Raw genomic sequence first — 15,676 nt, 5'->3', positions numbered from 1 at the left:
AAAAACCCACTTAAGGCCGCCCGGACCGGCCTTTGTTAACTCCGTCAGCTTTCGGGAGTGATCTGGCCGACGGAACTTCCGACCCCTGGTGCGATGACGTAGCAATCATTGCTTGGGTGGGTGGCAAGGAGACAAGACTCTCAGAGGAATCTCACCAGACCAGCATCTACCATTTTTCTCCAACATTGAAATGTCTGCCAACCAAGCCCCGACGACTGTCGGCCTGAGACGGAGGGCATGTGTCAATTGCACCGCTGGCAAGTCGAAATGTCTCCCAATTTCTCCCACTGAGTGTGAGCAGTGCAAGCGCCTCGGAAAGAAATGTGTATATCAGAACGTTCTGAATAAGAGAAAGAGCCCATCTGGCACATCGTGAGCTTTCTCCTCATAGTGTCTCCACTTCTAAGGAATGCTGATGAAGCTTTAGTCGCGTCAAGTTACTGGAGCAAAGAATCGAGTCCTTGTTGTCTCTGCTTAATAACTAACCACATAGCTCATCGAGTGTGATCCTCTCGTAGCTCCAACCTCAAGGATTATCCGGCCTTGCGGATATCACTAGCTCCGCTTTTCTATTGGCTCCGCAGCATGGCATAATATACCTGGCACCTCGTGATGTGATAGATCGGGGCCTTGTCACTCTGGATCTGGCCCGGACCCTGTTTGACAAGTACTGTACTGAAGCTATTTACTATTTCCCTTTCGTTCTTCCCAACGCGGAAGTAGATATCAACTCGCTTAGATCGAATACTCCCTTCTTGTTTCTCTATATTATGGCGTCTATGCTCTTTAAGGACTGCTCACTGCAGAGACAACTCGGCGAGGAAGTTCGTATCTAGGCACACAGAAGGGTGCTCTTGGAGTCAGAGAGTAGCCTGGAGCTCTTATAAGGCCTCCTTGTCTATCTGGCCTGGTATCAATACTACTTTCTACCAGAGACACGATAAATTGTCCAGCTCGCATAGTTGTGTGTGGCACTTGTTCATAATCTCGGCCTGGATTAAAACCTAGATAACGGAAAACGAAAGGTTGACCTCGGGCCAGACGAGATAGAGTCTTGCAGAAGGTCTCCGCGCATGACTGATTAACTATGAGCGCTGCTAGGAATATTTTGCATAGCATCTTGGTGAGAACTCATCGCCTTACCTGCTTGTCTAGCCCGGGACTAATGAGTTAGGATTGCTACTAAGTTTAGAACTCGCTGCGTAATGCCATATATAAGATATATTGAATAGGCTCGCTAATTTCTTGCTACTAGCCCGGAGTATCTGACTGACCATCTGATATCGTACTTTGTTTAGACTAATGAGCTATCCCGCCGCATATGCGATATATTTGCATATGATGATTTGGACTACATGGAGATCTGTGATGAATTCGTGAGCACCGTGACTGTGTAAGCCTTTAGCCATGAGTTGAATGGCTTGAAGAGGTTATTGTTACCGGAACTCCAATAAAACCGTACGTAAAGCAGACTCTCTTTGGCAATAATCTCATATTTGCCCCGTTATAGTCGCATTGCAATTGGAGTTTTATCTCCCTGAGACGTTAATTTCGGAGACTTCGCTTTATCACGATTTCTGGGATAGCTCTCTAACTTCATATGGCCAAAGGCATAATATGTTCCGGAAATTGTTACTTTCTTGTAAATCACTTATCGATAATGTGATTAAGTGCCTAGAGTAAGAAGTCTGGTATCTCACCTTTTATATATATGCTAAGATCTGTCGAGCCCTGTCTTGTCTTTCTAACTCGGCAAGTTTCCTGCTGGAGCCGCAGAGCGGAGGCAATGCCTTGAGAGATGACCATGTAACTAATATCGTTATCCCGGCTGGTGATTCTCTGGCTGTCGAGAGGGTGATTCATTTATTATCCCTTAGGAAGGAGCTGCAGCAAAAGTTTTAAGGGCTGACGGCCTTGATATCTTCCGTAGACGCTCAAATGGATTTGGTGATAATGTTTTCGGGCATGGTGGGTGCTGTGGTGGCCACGTATGAAGAATATTTAAGAGAGAAATCCTCTGGCCTCGATGAGGTACTAAAGTCTATAATATACGAGGCCGGGAATAATATGTAGCTGGGGGCATCGAGCATAGAAGGTGTGACGTATGACCTGGGTGCTTCTATGCCGGAGAGCCTTTAGACGCACGCAGATATTGCACTAGATGTGTTTGGGGATGTCGTTTGGAGTAGTGCGTTGGATGAGCTAGTATTTCTAACTTAGATTAAATGGTAGATACTGTAGAATGAAGTATAAATACTTTCTGATATGTAGTAATGCAAATGTGAGCACCCAGAGAAAGATGTACCTAACCTGGGTGACTTGTAATGACCCACTGATGATCATGTATCTGCACTTGTCTTAGAAACGGAATTTCCGTTAGCCTTAGAGTCGACAATAAGGCCGTTGGCGCTTATAAATCTATATGATCTGGGGGATATAAGTACTCCCGATGCCAGAGAGTGCTTCATATAATAACCGGGACTCGACATTCACAATAACACGAAAACATAAGTGCGAAGCGTAATCATCATTAACCGACTTAACATGCCTCCTCCCCATGGTACGCCAAACCTCTTGGAGGGCCCTGGTATGTCACCAAACTCTACCTATGTGTCGATAATGCTCTAACCAACATAGCCGACTATGATATGACTTATGTCGTATATTGAGACACTTACCTAGCCATAGATCCGACTAAATCGGATCTCCGTGGAAAGATAGTCTTAATCACTGGAGCATTAAGGGGCCTTGGCTAAACTATGGGTATATCCTTTGCAAAGGCTGGAGCCTCTCGTTTTGTTATCGTTGCCAGATTAGATATGTCAACCACCGTTGAAGCAATCAAAGTAATATCCCTTAAGGTTGGGTACTTAGAGTCCGAAATCCTGGCTATCTAGGCTGATTGCAGCAACCCAAAGAGCGTTGAAGCATTAGCAGATTAGGCCAAGTAGGCGTTCGGATATCTAGATATCGTGATCAATATTGCCGCTATTCTCTCGATGTAACCAATTCTAGAATCTGACCCTACCGAGTGGATGAAGGTGCTTACGGTGAACGTGTTTGGTCCGTATCTTGTGGTGCGGGCCTTGCTTCCTCTGCTCCTCAAGGGCGAGTCTAAGACTATCGTTAACGTCTGCAGTGTTGGGGCTCATTGTGTGACTCCTACTATTAGTGCTTATTAGATATCAAAGCTGGCCGTCTTATGACTAATAGAGTTTATCTGTGCCGAGCATGAGAATGATGGGATTGTGGCCTAGAGCATCTATCCCGGAAACGTCCCAATAATAATGGGCAGCGTTGACGATCTGCCTCCTGTATACCGACCAGGTAGGGCTCTAAGGACTTTTGCTTGCCTATGGTTTCTAACTCTGCTTTGTAGTCTTTGTCGAAACCCCGGAGCTCAGTGCGGATTCGTTAGTTTTCCTTACGTCTCAAAGGCGACCGTGGCTGGCAGGACGATATATTAACCTTACTTGGGATCTGCCGGAGCTGATGGCCAAGCAAAATGAAATTGTTCGAGGTGACAAGTTGAAGGTTCGCCTGGCTGTTTAGGATTACTCGAACACGACTGCATCATGTGTATTGATTTTTTGTGTAATGGGACACACTAACCCACACGGTATTGGGTGTTAATACCGTTATGTATTAATGACTGTGTTTTTTTTTGCTATTGTGGTTGATGGCTTCTTGTCATCATTGCAGATAATGAAAAAAAAAAACACATCAACCCACCATTCTTTTCAATAGACCATTTCGCGAGTCACGCTGAAGCTGGTGCTATTATGTCATTTGTTACATTTTCAGCAGAGTAACATGCTTAAAGGAGGGAGAAGCTTGAGCTGTGAAACAAAAGCTTGACAGGAATTTGGACAATATACGGTCATGCTTCAATGGTAGCGACAAATTGATACAACATCTGATATCAATCTTCCGTTGTTCCTCCTAAACAGGCGTTCAATAACTAATCTGGGTAATACCCAACGAAAGTAGTAATAATAGTTCTCTTCTCTGGCCTTCATCGAAACACTCCGTCACTCGCCTCTTCGTCTTGTTCCCTCCATTTCTTTCCCTACCATCCGCGCTCTTATTCTTCCTTGGATCGTGGCCCTCAGATTAGGTCTCGCTGCATGATATTTTTGCGAGATGCCTCTGGGATAAGACGCCACGAATACCATCCCTGTGTAACAGGATACTCGCAAAGCATCACGTAAGATTCCTCGTATACGCACCTCGCAAGCGCGCTATATCACCGCATCTAGCCCGGTGTGCCCAGACTGACCACGGAGGGTCACGATAAGCGACCAGGTCCCGCCTGGTAGGACAGAAGCTGATCACTGCCTCTGTAGGAACGACTCTCCGACAAGTTACGGGGCTGAGATCATCGTGAGCCACCCAACTTTGCATCCTCGTGTCACCCTAGAACCTAGAATTAAGGGCCCTGGTCCCACGATCTTCTGGCTCAGTTAACCCATCGAGGGCCAGGCTTCAACTATAATAAAGAACACGTTATCAACACATCATAGCATAATATCCCAATACTAACATAATAGCATTTTTTTTAGCCTTCTGCTACCGGCAATAAAAGAGTCATACCTAGCTATATCATCATAAAAGGTTAAACCTCTCATAGGGTATTTAACTACTTTAACCTCCATACGAGGAATAAGAGAATTATCCCTTTCCACCTTCTCAAGACTATAGTCTCTCAACACAATAGCGAGAACCACAACCAATCAAGCAATAAACATCACTAGGCCGTATGACACTACCGCCGCCGTCTAGTATAGGAACTAACACCCTCTTACTTCTCCCTTTCGTGAGAGATATCACCTCCTGCGCAATACACGATTATCCTTGTTTCGTGATATCGATACGGCAAGCCCTATCGACCGGCAAATCACCGAGCCGGGCGGCTATATCGAATCGGCTATCTTTGGAGGCGAGGCATTTCTCGCAGCATCAAGGCGCCTAGGAACATCACAGAACCTCAGGCGCTTCGTACGACACGATGAGCTGCCACGACTCGACCCTGGTCCCACGCGAGACGTTAGTGTGAAACCAAATGATATCGGGGTCAATCTGTGGATGAGGACTTGAGAGAACAAGCTCAGGGTCTTGAAATCTATATATACCGTACAGGCCAAGACACTTCCTCTTGTCAACATTCCAGTCCAAACATCCTCTCCGAGAATTTGCCTTTCCAAAGACTTGAACCCGGCCATGGATCTTTCAAAGCTTACTCAAAAGAAACTTGATGTCTCTCGTGGTTTCACATACACCTATTACACTTGCCCCGCACAGGGCTCCAAGCCTACTCTCATCCTCTTCCACGGTTGGCCCGACACTGCACGGCTCTGGGCCGGCCTCATCAATAATTTCCTTGTCCCGTATGGCTATGGGGTTGTTGCTCTAGACTGCTTGGGCTACGGCGGAGCCTCCAAACCTACTGATGTCGCCTCGTACGCATACCAACACATGACGGCCGACATCACCGAGATTCTTGACGCAGAAAAACTGTCTACCGTCATCTCTGTGGGCCATGACTGGGGCAGTGCCCTTGCTCAGCGGTTATACAACCTCCACCCCTCTCGGGTAGCAGGTCTCATAATCGTCAACGTCTCTTACACCCTGCCAAGTCAGAAGTTCGATCTTAAGGTTGTCAACGAGTTGACAAGGAAGGCCTATGGCTTTGGCATAAATGAGTACTGGAACTTTTTCACTTCGGACGACCCATCTAAGGTCATGGGGCAGAACCTGGAGTCTGTGTATAGCGTGACATTTGGGGACCCCTATACTTGGCTCGCGAACTGGTGTAGCCCTGGTGGAATGCGCAAGTTTATCACCGAGGGTCACACTCAGCCCACTCTTCCTTACGCTACCTCTGAGCACAAGGAAGATTCCATGGACCGGTTTGGGAAGCCACCTGGTTTTGAGGCGCCTAGCTGCTGGTATAAAGCGTTCCTGGTTCCCGAGCAGAGCGAAGGCGATTATTTATCGGTCTCTGAAGACGCAAAAGTAGTCAATATGCCGGCCTTCTTTTGGGGTGGGGAGCGGGAATTTGTATGGGGAACGGCCGCACTGCAACCCAGCATTGATGCAGGATATTTGCCAAAGGTCAAGGGTATAACGAGAGAAGGGGGCCACTGGGCACTCCTGGAGAAGCCGGCGGAGTTCGGCCAAGATGTCCTGGACTGGCTGGAGGAGACTTTGCACTGAAATAAGACATATCATATGGCAGCACCAATGAGTAGTAGATCGACTGTTGATGAGCCGTTCTCAAGTGCTCTTTGCATAAATTATGTTGCTTCCATTTTCGAAGACCCCAACAAGAGCTATACTGCTACCCTGTAACATCCTGAACTCCAAAATCCTCCCAGACGACCCTACATATGTTCAAGCCAGCCATTCCAGCCCAACTACAAGATTACCCTAGCTTCCCGAGGCCTACAATGGATTCACAATCAATCTCTTTGATGTCTAGGCATACACCCTGTCCACCATTCCGAACCTCTTGGTTGCCATCTGACCGATGTCATCAGCAAAGGCGATGTGCCCAACATCCTTTTCAGGGTGCACGTCGACGATCTTGAGCTGCCGATTCCTGAGTAAACGTGACATTTCCTTGCCATCCAAGGTACTTCCCCCTAGAGGGACGTTGATATACGGAGAGTCGCGAGTCAAGCCGGCGACGTTTGTGAGGAAGTCTGGGGCGCGAATTATAAGCCTAAGAACGATGGCAGCAACTGAACATGTGCTCATCACGACAAGTGAGGCGATGTAAAGCCCCATCCATTTATGCTGGACCCAGTACACCGCTGTGGCTGTGCTAAAGCTTCCTGTTGTACTGCCGTACTTGGGCTCCATGCCGGTAAGAGCAGCAGACTCAGTGATGTTGAGATCGGTGAAGCTAAGGATAGAAGGCATAACGTAAGAGATGCGCAGTGCAGTGTTCATAACCATCGCTAGACGCTGTGCGAATATCTTTAGCGGTAAGCGCGTATATTCACCGGTGAGCGCCACGGCGTCCCCCTCAATGCCACAGGCTGGGCTGGCCAAATAATTCTCAAGTGGGGATCGGTTTCCGGAATGATAGGAGCTTGCGATCCAGGGCAAAAATGCTACATAATATCCTGCAGCTGGGGCCCCTGGGTCTGTTTGATTGATCTTGATGATCATTGGTTGTCAGGAAACGGCACTGGTTGAGCTGGTGAATGTCGGATCTTGTCGGATCTGCAGACCATCTGGCCTAGTCGCTGTTCTCGCTGACACTGAACTTCAGCATAGACATAGATATGGCCAATATCGCAGATAGTCGAGTTCCCCTTGGTGACAAATACTAGACTACCTTGGGTGATGGGTCCTTGGCTTGTGTGGTTTTTGGTTGAAAAGTTGAAGCTGGTGAGGGGAGATGGCGTATCCATGTAGATTTGTTGAAAGCCATTGAAATGATTGCCTATTCTCTTTTCGTTTGTTATGCTGCTGTTGATTGCCTTGTAAAGAAGCAATGCGTCAGGGGTTTCTTCACGCCATGTTGTTGTATTAAACCAAGGAGAGCACTGATGAAAGGTTAGTCATGAGCGCCTTAACGCAAATAGAGGTAGGACGATGATGCTAGACGAGCCTGGTGTACCTACCTGTAGTGTTGCATAAGTCGTTGAAAACTGAAAGCCAATGTACCCTGGAGTTTCTTGTGGGATGCCTCGGACAGGAACCCCGACTAGAGATTCGTAGGTGACAAGACGATCGGTAGGGACTTGGATCCAGCGATAGGGTCTTGTGAGTCGTATCCCGGCAAGACAGTGATTTCAGGTACTCGGACGTTCTGCCAGAGATCCATCCTCGCAGCTATAATAGCCGTATCCACACCTCCAAGCCCTCGTATCGCAGCATCAAACGTCGGGCTTGATCTGTTGGAAGCTTGAGCAATAGCATTGGATGCAGAAATTGCAGCCCCAAACATAGCGTATACCCTCCCAAGCTGGGTCCCGAGATTGGAACTGCTTGCCCAGAGTATCCTGTTTAAAAGTAATCTGATGTCCGCTGCAGGGCTGCCCATCAAGTCGTGAGTCGTCGTTTCGATAAGGGACGTCAGGCGGACAGTTCGGTAAGCTGCCTGACCACCAGCTGGGCTATTAACCCATATAAATCCGAGAACGAGAGTCCAGAAAGTGAAGATGCGAACAACGAATGGGCTTTTGAGCGCGCTGACCAATGTCTGGCTGCTCAACAGTACTTCAAGGGTCTGGACATTGTTAGAGGAGAGGGGTAAGGCTAGATCAAAGCCTCGACTGGCAAAATGTGGGAGTTGACAGGTCTGGTTGATCACTTACACCAAGCGTAGTCCCACGCTCTGCTTTGAACAAGGCAATGGTTCGAATCAAAGCGCCGAGGACAGCGGAGATAGCAATAGCCCAAAATGCTGAGACCAGCCCAATACCCTCGAGTACTCCATCGCCGTAGGAAGAGATGGGTTGGTAGTCCAATCGAGTTACGAAGCCTGCCAGGACTGAGCAAGTGAGTAACCCGTGCAATACTGGTGACGACAACGCGCAAACCTACCAAGGAATGGAACTGGAATCACAAGCTGTGGCACATAGGGCGCAGCGCGAAAAATAGAGGCGTATACTGAGCTTGGAACCGGCCGCGGATGACCTGGCCAAGACGGCGACTCATTCAATCCCTTGCCCCCCCCCCGAGATTGAGACTCTCGTGCTTGTCTCCTCGGGTTGTAGCAACTGATCTGGCGGCATGTTGACAACTGTGTGAACGCTGCCTGCTGTCAATCCAAAAAGAACAGATTGGAACGAAGAACAAAGGAGAAAGAAGGCGCAGAGAAGGATAAGAAAGGGCGTGCAGGGGGCATCTTGAACACTTCCTTGATGGTCTGATACAGCTTCAGCTCGCAAAAAAGAACCAATCCCGTTGCGCATTGGGATCCTACCCACAACGCAATGACAGCTGCCCACTGTAAATAACCAGCCCAGTACGCAAGGATACAGCCTCGAACGATAAAAGTCTTTAATCGTATTGGAACGGCTGGCATGAGATGAAACCGAGCAAATACTGCATATGAGCCTAGACGGCTCAACATCCGATCTCCTGGTCAGAGGTGCTCCACATTCGATTTGCCGATGCCGACCGGGGGACTTGGGGATCTTGTAAAGAATACCGGATCGAATATCAGAATTGGCAGAAATTGCTGAGAGTTCGTTTTACATGGCCAGGGGGCAAGGGGCGTTCTAAAGTGGACGTAGCTAAGAGCCGCGGTCTTACCCGTCGCTTCATAGGTCTGGAAGCATCATCTTGGTCGACGATATTTGACTGCCCTGGTATTGCTCTTCTATATTAAAAGCTTGACTAGTAATTCGCATCTAGTATCGAAACTTCGAAGCCTGTTGAATACCTTCAAGGAACTGGTTTAGCTCCCCACTGCCCCGCGTTGGTTTTGGTTAGGTTTCTCACATTGTATGAATAGATGTAGCCGACCACTGTACAGTTCTGGTGGCAGAGGGGCTTGTGAACGTGTGGATTAAAAGTTAAGCAATCTTAGCTTCACTTCATGAACCATCGTCTACTGTTATATATAACTCTATTACTCTGATTGACTGGTGTGTGCAGATTTGCAGCCATTGAAGTGAAAAGGCAGACGGACCTTGGCTCAACAATGAATTTTTTCGAGGTTATGTACTGTAATCTGTATATGGTTTTGCGTGCACAACGTCTAATCGATCTATTTCGCTATGGGCGGTCGTCCTTCGTTGTCCATAAAAACAACTAGTGAATTCCCCTGACCTTCAGACAGTCAAGAAGCACAACAAATCCGCTGGCTTTCTGCATTACGTGTCAAGTTGAACTCAAGATTTTCATACAAGGATATCATAGCATCCAAGCAAATATGCCCAATTGCCCAACGCACGGTGTATAGGGGTGTGGTGTCATTAATACAGGGCTTGCTGAAAACGGGCAGTCCAGTGAGTTCTGTGAAAACCTGCTGAGTGCTTGTGTTTCAAGCCCCTGGTGATGGTCGCGTCTGAAGAAACGGCTATGCGTTTGGACATGTGCGCCGTATCATTTGGGGCTGCGGTTTTTCTGCCCGTCATGAGGTGATGCCGCCACTACATCCTCTGGGAAACAAGCCTGGATTCTCGGCCAACAGTATAGAGACTCCTTATTGACTTCCCCAGAAGTAACTCGTTTATGGTTACAAATGCGACATTCCCCGGGTTACTTAAGCGTCCTATATTGCCATATTGGCATCCATGTTACAACGAGATATGATATGCGGGATGCATCTGAGAATTGGCAAAGAATGTGAAATGGCACGGGGAAAGTAGGTTCCTGGGGATGCCATAACGATAACTATGAAGGGAGAGAAAATGAGCGCCAGTAGACATTGAGAAAACCTCTTTCGTTTGGTGAGACTGCATGTCCCAAGGCCAGTCAAGGTACGGTTACAAGGTACGGTTACACGGACCCTTTGTCCTAAACACAGAGCCGTGATCGCTCTCAACAGAGTGCCTTGATCATGGTAGCTCAAGGCATCGTACTCAAGAAGCACACCATGGTGATGCCTGCTCTATTTTCAAGTAGATGATCTCACGAAACTTGTTTCCAACCATTCGAGAGGGCAGGATGCATGGCTGCGTGCTTGGACGCATACCATCACAATACAGCCCACGGAGTAAGACGGTGGTAGTGTCGACGCTGCACAGCCACCCATATGACGCAATTTTGTAGGGCGATTGGACCCTGGGGACAAGAGTCATGCCGCTCAAGGCATACCAAAGTCCATAAGTACCGTGTTTTCCCGATGGGCGCACCGACTCGCTGGTCGCCCTGAGGCTGAAAGACAACAGCCACCTGACCAATGTTTGGGTTGCTAAAGTCACTAGCCCTTATGGACAGATTTCAGTAGCATTGTTGCCTAGCAAAATAGCCTATCATGTTCCCCATCCCGCCTGAGAGCCAAGTGTCAGAATTATCCACTTTTGTGGTACCAAGATTACTGCTGCGGCCACACAGCTCCAGCTCGCTCCAATGACTGCACTTTTAACCAGTCCTTTGTTTCTTGCAGCTGATGAGGCCCGCAGTCCTCTTCCCTGCTAGGCTGCACACGAGGCAACTGTGGGCTGACGTTGTCGCCCGCTCAGGATGGAATCAACCACACCTCCCTCACTTGAGTCACTATCTATCAACCAAACAGAGAACCTATAAAGACTCTGCACGTTGATCCCTGCCTCTGAAGCGTCTATTTCAAGCCTAGGCGTATTAAGCACTGCAGAGCTCTGGACACATCACCGGAAATCTCTTCTCCTCATTGTTTACTGCTGCAGTGGTTTCGCTACCCCGCAAGGCATGCTTGGAGATGACTATTGATCAGGCGCTGACGGCGCATCCCAAGGATGCATTGATTCCCACTGATAACCATCAACGGCCAGCGGAGCAAACACCCAAGAGAGATGCTGAGCACACAGTTGAGCTCACAGCCGTCCAGAGTGCTGGTCTGCTCAAGTCTGGGCTTTTGTCGGAGCGAGAGAGCGAGGCATGGCAGAGGGCAATAGAGACTGTGGTGGAGAGTGTCGTCTCTATCCGCTTCTGCCATCCGTATTCGTTCGATACCAACCTTTCCGCATCAAGTGAGGCAACTGGGTTCGTTGTCGATGCTGAAAAGGGGTAAGATTCAACTCTCAGACAGCTGGATTTGCTGCTAACTCGACAAAGCATTGTTCTTACAAATCGACACGTTGTTGGAACTGGGCCATGGACAGGATACATTCTCTTCAACAACCAAGAAGAGGTCGACGCATTCCCAATTTACCGTGATCCCGTGCATGACTTCGGTTTCCTGAAGTTCGACCCCTCAGCGGTCAAGCATATGAAGCTGGCAGCTATCAAACTTCGGCCCGATCTTGCTAAAGGTAAGAGCGGACACTATGAGATGAGTAAAAAGAGTTCTCAGGCTGATCATAAATACAGTCGGTGTGGAAATCAAGGTCATCGGAAACGATGGAGGTGAAAAGCTTGGTATTCTGTCTGGTTTCATCAGCCGCCTTGACCGAAATGCTCCGTTGTACAAGGGGTACATGGATTTCAACACCTGCTACTACCAAGCAAACGCATCTGCCGCTGGAGGGAGCTCGGGAAGCCCAGTTGTCAATGTGGATGGCTATGGCATCGCTCTTCAGGCTGGTGGTCGAAGTGACGGTGCCTCTACCGACTACTTCCTTCCTCTCGACGGCCCGCTGCGCGCTCTTAACAAGATCCAGCAAGGCCTGTCCGTCCCACGAGGTGAGGTTCAGTGCGTCTTCCAGCTTAAGCCTTTCGACGAGTGTCGGCGGCTGGGCCTTAGTTCCGAGTGGGAGACTATCGCACGCAAGGCTTTTCCGAGGGAGAACAACATGCTCGTCGCTCACACTGTCCTGCCAGAGGGACCATCGGATGGAAAGATAAAGGAGGGCGACATCTTGATCAAGATCAATGGCGTACTGGTCACTCAGTTCCTCCAATTCAACACCATACTGGACGAGAACATTGGGGAAACCCTCCACTTCTTGCTTCAACGAGATGGAAAGGATGTGGAGGAAGATATCTTGGTCCAAGATCTCAACGAGGTCACACCTGATCGCTTTCTGGCCGTCAGCGGCGCATCATTCCATGACCTCTCCTACCAGGTTGCTCAGAGGTACACAATTGCTTGCCGTGGGGTCTACGTATGCGAATCCGGCCCTTTCCATCCATCAGTTCGCAATGACATTGTCATCCAGAGCATCAGCTACAAGGATACGCCAGATCTCGCAACCTTCATCGAATTAATGAAGGAGATTCCCGACAGAGCGCGGGTTGTCCTTTCGTTCAAATACTTGTGGGACTGGCACACCCTTCACACTGCTGTCGTGCCTGTTGATCGACACTGGTTTGGGAAGATGAGGATGTTCAAACGAAACGACTCTACGGGGGCATGGGATGTTGACATACTAGCGGAAGCGTTGCCTGCAGTTCCCCCAAAGCCTCTCACTGCATCCTTTGCTGCTCTCACCCATGTCCCTCATCGAGCAGTTGCCGATGTCGTGAGGAGCTTTGTTCACGTCAAGTACTCTACCGCCTTGTTGCTTGACGGGCAATCCGTACATGAGAAGAGCGGCATGGGTCTAGTTATAGATGCTGACAAGGGCCTGGTCCTTGTTGCCAGGAACATTGTGCCGACCAAGTTCTGCGATATTGAGCTTACCTTTGCCGACTCGGTCCTGATCCCAGGAAGGCTCGTGTTTCTTCACCCCTCTCACTACTATGCTGTCATCAAATATGACCCCAGTCTCGTTGATGCGCCAGTACGAAGCGCAAAACTCAGCACAGAGCAGATCTCACAGGGAGCTTCTACCCTCTTTGTTGGACACAACGGGAACGGGGAGATGGTTTACAGTTCGACAACAGTCACTAGGGTCATGCCCCTTGAGCGCACTCCGCCCAACCCTCCCAAATGCCGTCCGATCAACCTGGACCGGATCGATGTCGACAGCAGGCTCAGCGCACAATGCACAAGCGGAGTCCTCATGACAGAAAATGGCGATATCCAGGCGATTTGGTTGGTCTTCGAGAGGGACGATGATGAGGAGACCAGCTTCGGTCTGGGCTCTCTCGCCCTCCTCCCGGTGATCACAAAACTCGTCCAGGGAACAATCCCAAAGCTCAGAAGCCTTCCAGTCGAGCTCGAAGCTATCACCATGATGGAAGCCCGCGTGATGGGTGTTGCCGAGGAGTGGATCCAGAAGGTTGGAAAGAAGTCAGTGCAGCATCGACTCTTCACGGTGAAGAGAGTTTTTGGCCAAGCACCAGACCAGTTGCTTGAAGGGGACGTTTTGCTGACACTCAATGACGATCTCATTACCCAGCTTCCTGAGTTGGAGGTCATGTACTGGCATGAGAAGATCGACGCAGTCATTGTTCGCAGTGGAAAGCAGCTCAACCTGCAGCTTGACACGCTGCTAGAAGATGACTTTGAGACATCCCACGTCGTCAACTTTTGCGGCCTTACAGTTCAGAAGCCACACCGAACTGTGGTACAGTCGATCAAGAAACTGCCTAGTCAAGTCTACATCACGACCTGGCTTCATGGATCTCCCGCCGCTCTTTACAGCGTCTATGCCACCAGATTCATTACCCACATCAACAGCGTACCCACGCCGGATCTAGAGTCGCTCGTTCCTGTTGTGGCTGCCATTCCTGATAACACTTGTGAGTCTCCAAACCTGATAGCCTCTACAATGGCTGTGTTCTAACAACATATTCCCCAGACTTTACTGTCAAGGCTGTTGACTTTGCTGGTGCTCCGTTTGTGGCTACCGTAAAGAAGAACGAGCGGTATTTCCCGACCGTCGAATGGATAGCTGATGCATCACGCGATGAGGGTTGGAGGCGTGTGACCTATGATGAAGGAAAGGCTGTGCAAGGGGAAGGCATGTATGGAATTACCTTTTGATCATTGATGGGCTGGAGTCAAGGTGGCAGGATTCCCTTCTCATAGTCATCTCTCAAAGACTGTATTCCACTCAACCTAACACTGTAAATGAATGATAATAAGAGAGCAAAAAGGAAGCAGGCGTCTGTCTGTCAGCGTCTTGTGGGAGCCAAAGGCGGGATCTAGGGGCCACACGGGGCAAAAAACATACAACAGCGGGGATTCGCTGGTCGTCACCGACCCAACTACTAATCCGCCCCTCGCCGGCTTATCTATGGGAGAGCGGACGGGATCCCGAGTTCTCCGGTGGGTATGGTCGTATGTGCTAGGAAAGGCGCAGTACTGCGATTATATCTTGGAGAGCCAAATCCTTACACACAAGCCTGGTGGCGGATGTTTCCACCCTCAGGCAGGGTATGTGAGGAGTGATTGCGACGTGAAAAGAATCGGGTGAGGCAGTTGCATTTGCACTGAGAACACGTCTGTGAACTCAAATGAGACTGAACAGCCTGAGCCTCACTCAATCATAGAGAAATGGATTCGGGTGAACTCAAATGCTGCCAGTGAAAGACCTCACTCTTTTGACTGGTCTATCGTTAAAACGGGACGGGAAGTGATGTCATGCCGAAACGTTAACTTGACCACGACAGTCTCCTATGTTTGAGGTTGGGAAGCTGGCAATGGCCTCGCTCCAACTGACGGCATCGGCATTGTCAATTCAACCGATGAGAAGACCTCCAAGCATGGAGAGCCCGCGATAAGGACACAGCACAGAAATGGTGAGGAAATATCTGACTGCCAACGTGACCAAGTGACTTCGGGGGCACCGTGGGGGTGGATCTTTTCATTTGTCGAGACTCGCCAAAGAGACCATCACAAGACACCAAAGTGGGCCACTGATCGCCATGTCGATATCTCGCTTACCGGTTCCCCTTTTTCCCAGGCCTGGCCACACCAGAAAAGCCCAAACTCAACGCATACTGTATGGGGTACTATCGACGATCACTTGGCCAACTTACCGCCATTCCATGTCCAATCGGCTCTGTCGGACAAACATGGCCGTATTTTCCCATCCCGCGAGGAACCTGGGATTGGGCACCTCTCTTCGTCAACATCATGAAAGTGTCTTGGAAACTTGAACTCTTACACTGGGTCAGCGGCCAATGCCCAGGGCTTGTGACTGCCCCTAGCGTGGCGTGGGTGTTTGGAACAGACCCGAGT

General features: G+C 49.2%; 3 protein-coding genes across 3 annotated transcripts; 2 read left to right on the top strand and 1 right to left on the bottom strand.

Annotated features, from left to right (window-relative positions):
* Positions 1 to 5,220: 5,220 nt before the first annotated feature.
* NCS54_01313800 (AB hydrolase-1 domain-containing protein) lies at positions 5,221 to 6,216 on the top strand (the record flags this gene model as incomplete). Its single annotated transcript, XM_053158347.1, has 1 exon — positions 5,221 to 6,216. One exon carries the CDS (start codon positions 5,221 to 5,223, stop codon positions 6,214 to 6,216), a length of 996 nt encoding a protein of 331 aa, XP_053014322.1.
* A 261-nt stretch (positions 6,217 to 6,477) lies between these two features.
* Positions 6,478 to 6,960, bottom strand: NCS54_01313700 (Hypothetical protein; the record flags this gene model as incomplete). Its single annotated transcript, XM_053158346.1, has 1 exon — positions 6,478 to 6,960. The coding sequence occupies one exon, from the start codon at positions 6,958 to 6,960 to the stop codon at positions 6,478 to 6,480; it is 483 nt and encodes a 160-aa protein (XP_053014321.1).
* A 4,405-nt stretch (positions 6,961 to 11,365) lies between these two features.
* NCS54_01313600 (Hypothetical protein) lies at positions 11,366 to 14,476 on the top strand (the record flags this gene model as incomplete). The annotated part of the gene is made up of 4 exons (XM_053158345.1): positions 11,366 to 11,673; positions 11,722 to 11,918; positions 11,977 to 14,232; positions 14,292 to 14,476. 4 exons carry the CDS (start codon positions 11,366 to 11,368, stop codon positions 14,474 to 14,476), a joined length of 2,946 nt encoding a protein of 981 aa, XP_053014320.1.
* Positions 14,477 to 15,676: the final 1,200 nt, after the last annotated feature.

Source organism: Fusarium falciforme, chromosome 11, assembly GCF_026873545.1.
Source record: "Fusarium falciforme chromosome 11, complete sequence".
NCBI classification, from domain to species: Eukaryota; Fungi; Ascomycota; class Sordariomycetes; order Hypocreales; family Nectriaceae; genus Fusarium; species Fusarium falciforme.
Note: the sequence above shows the minus strand (reverse complement) of the source record. Positions and strands in the feature narration are given on the sequence as shown.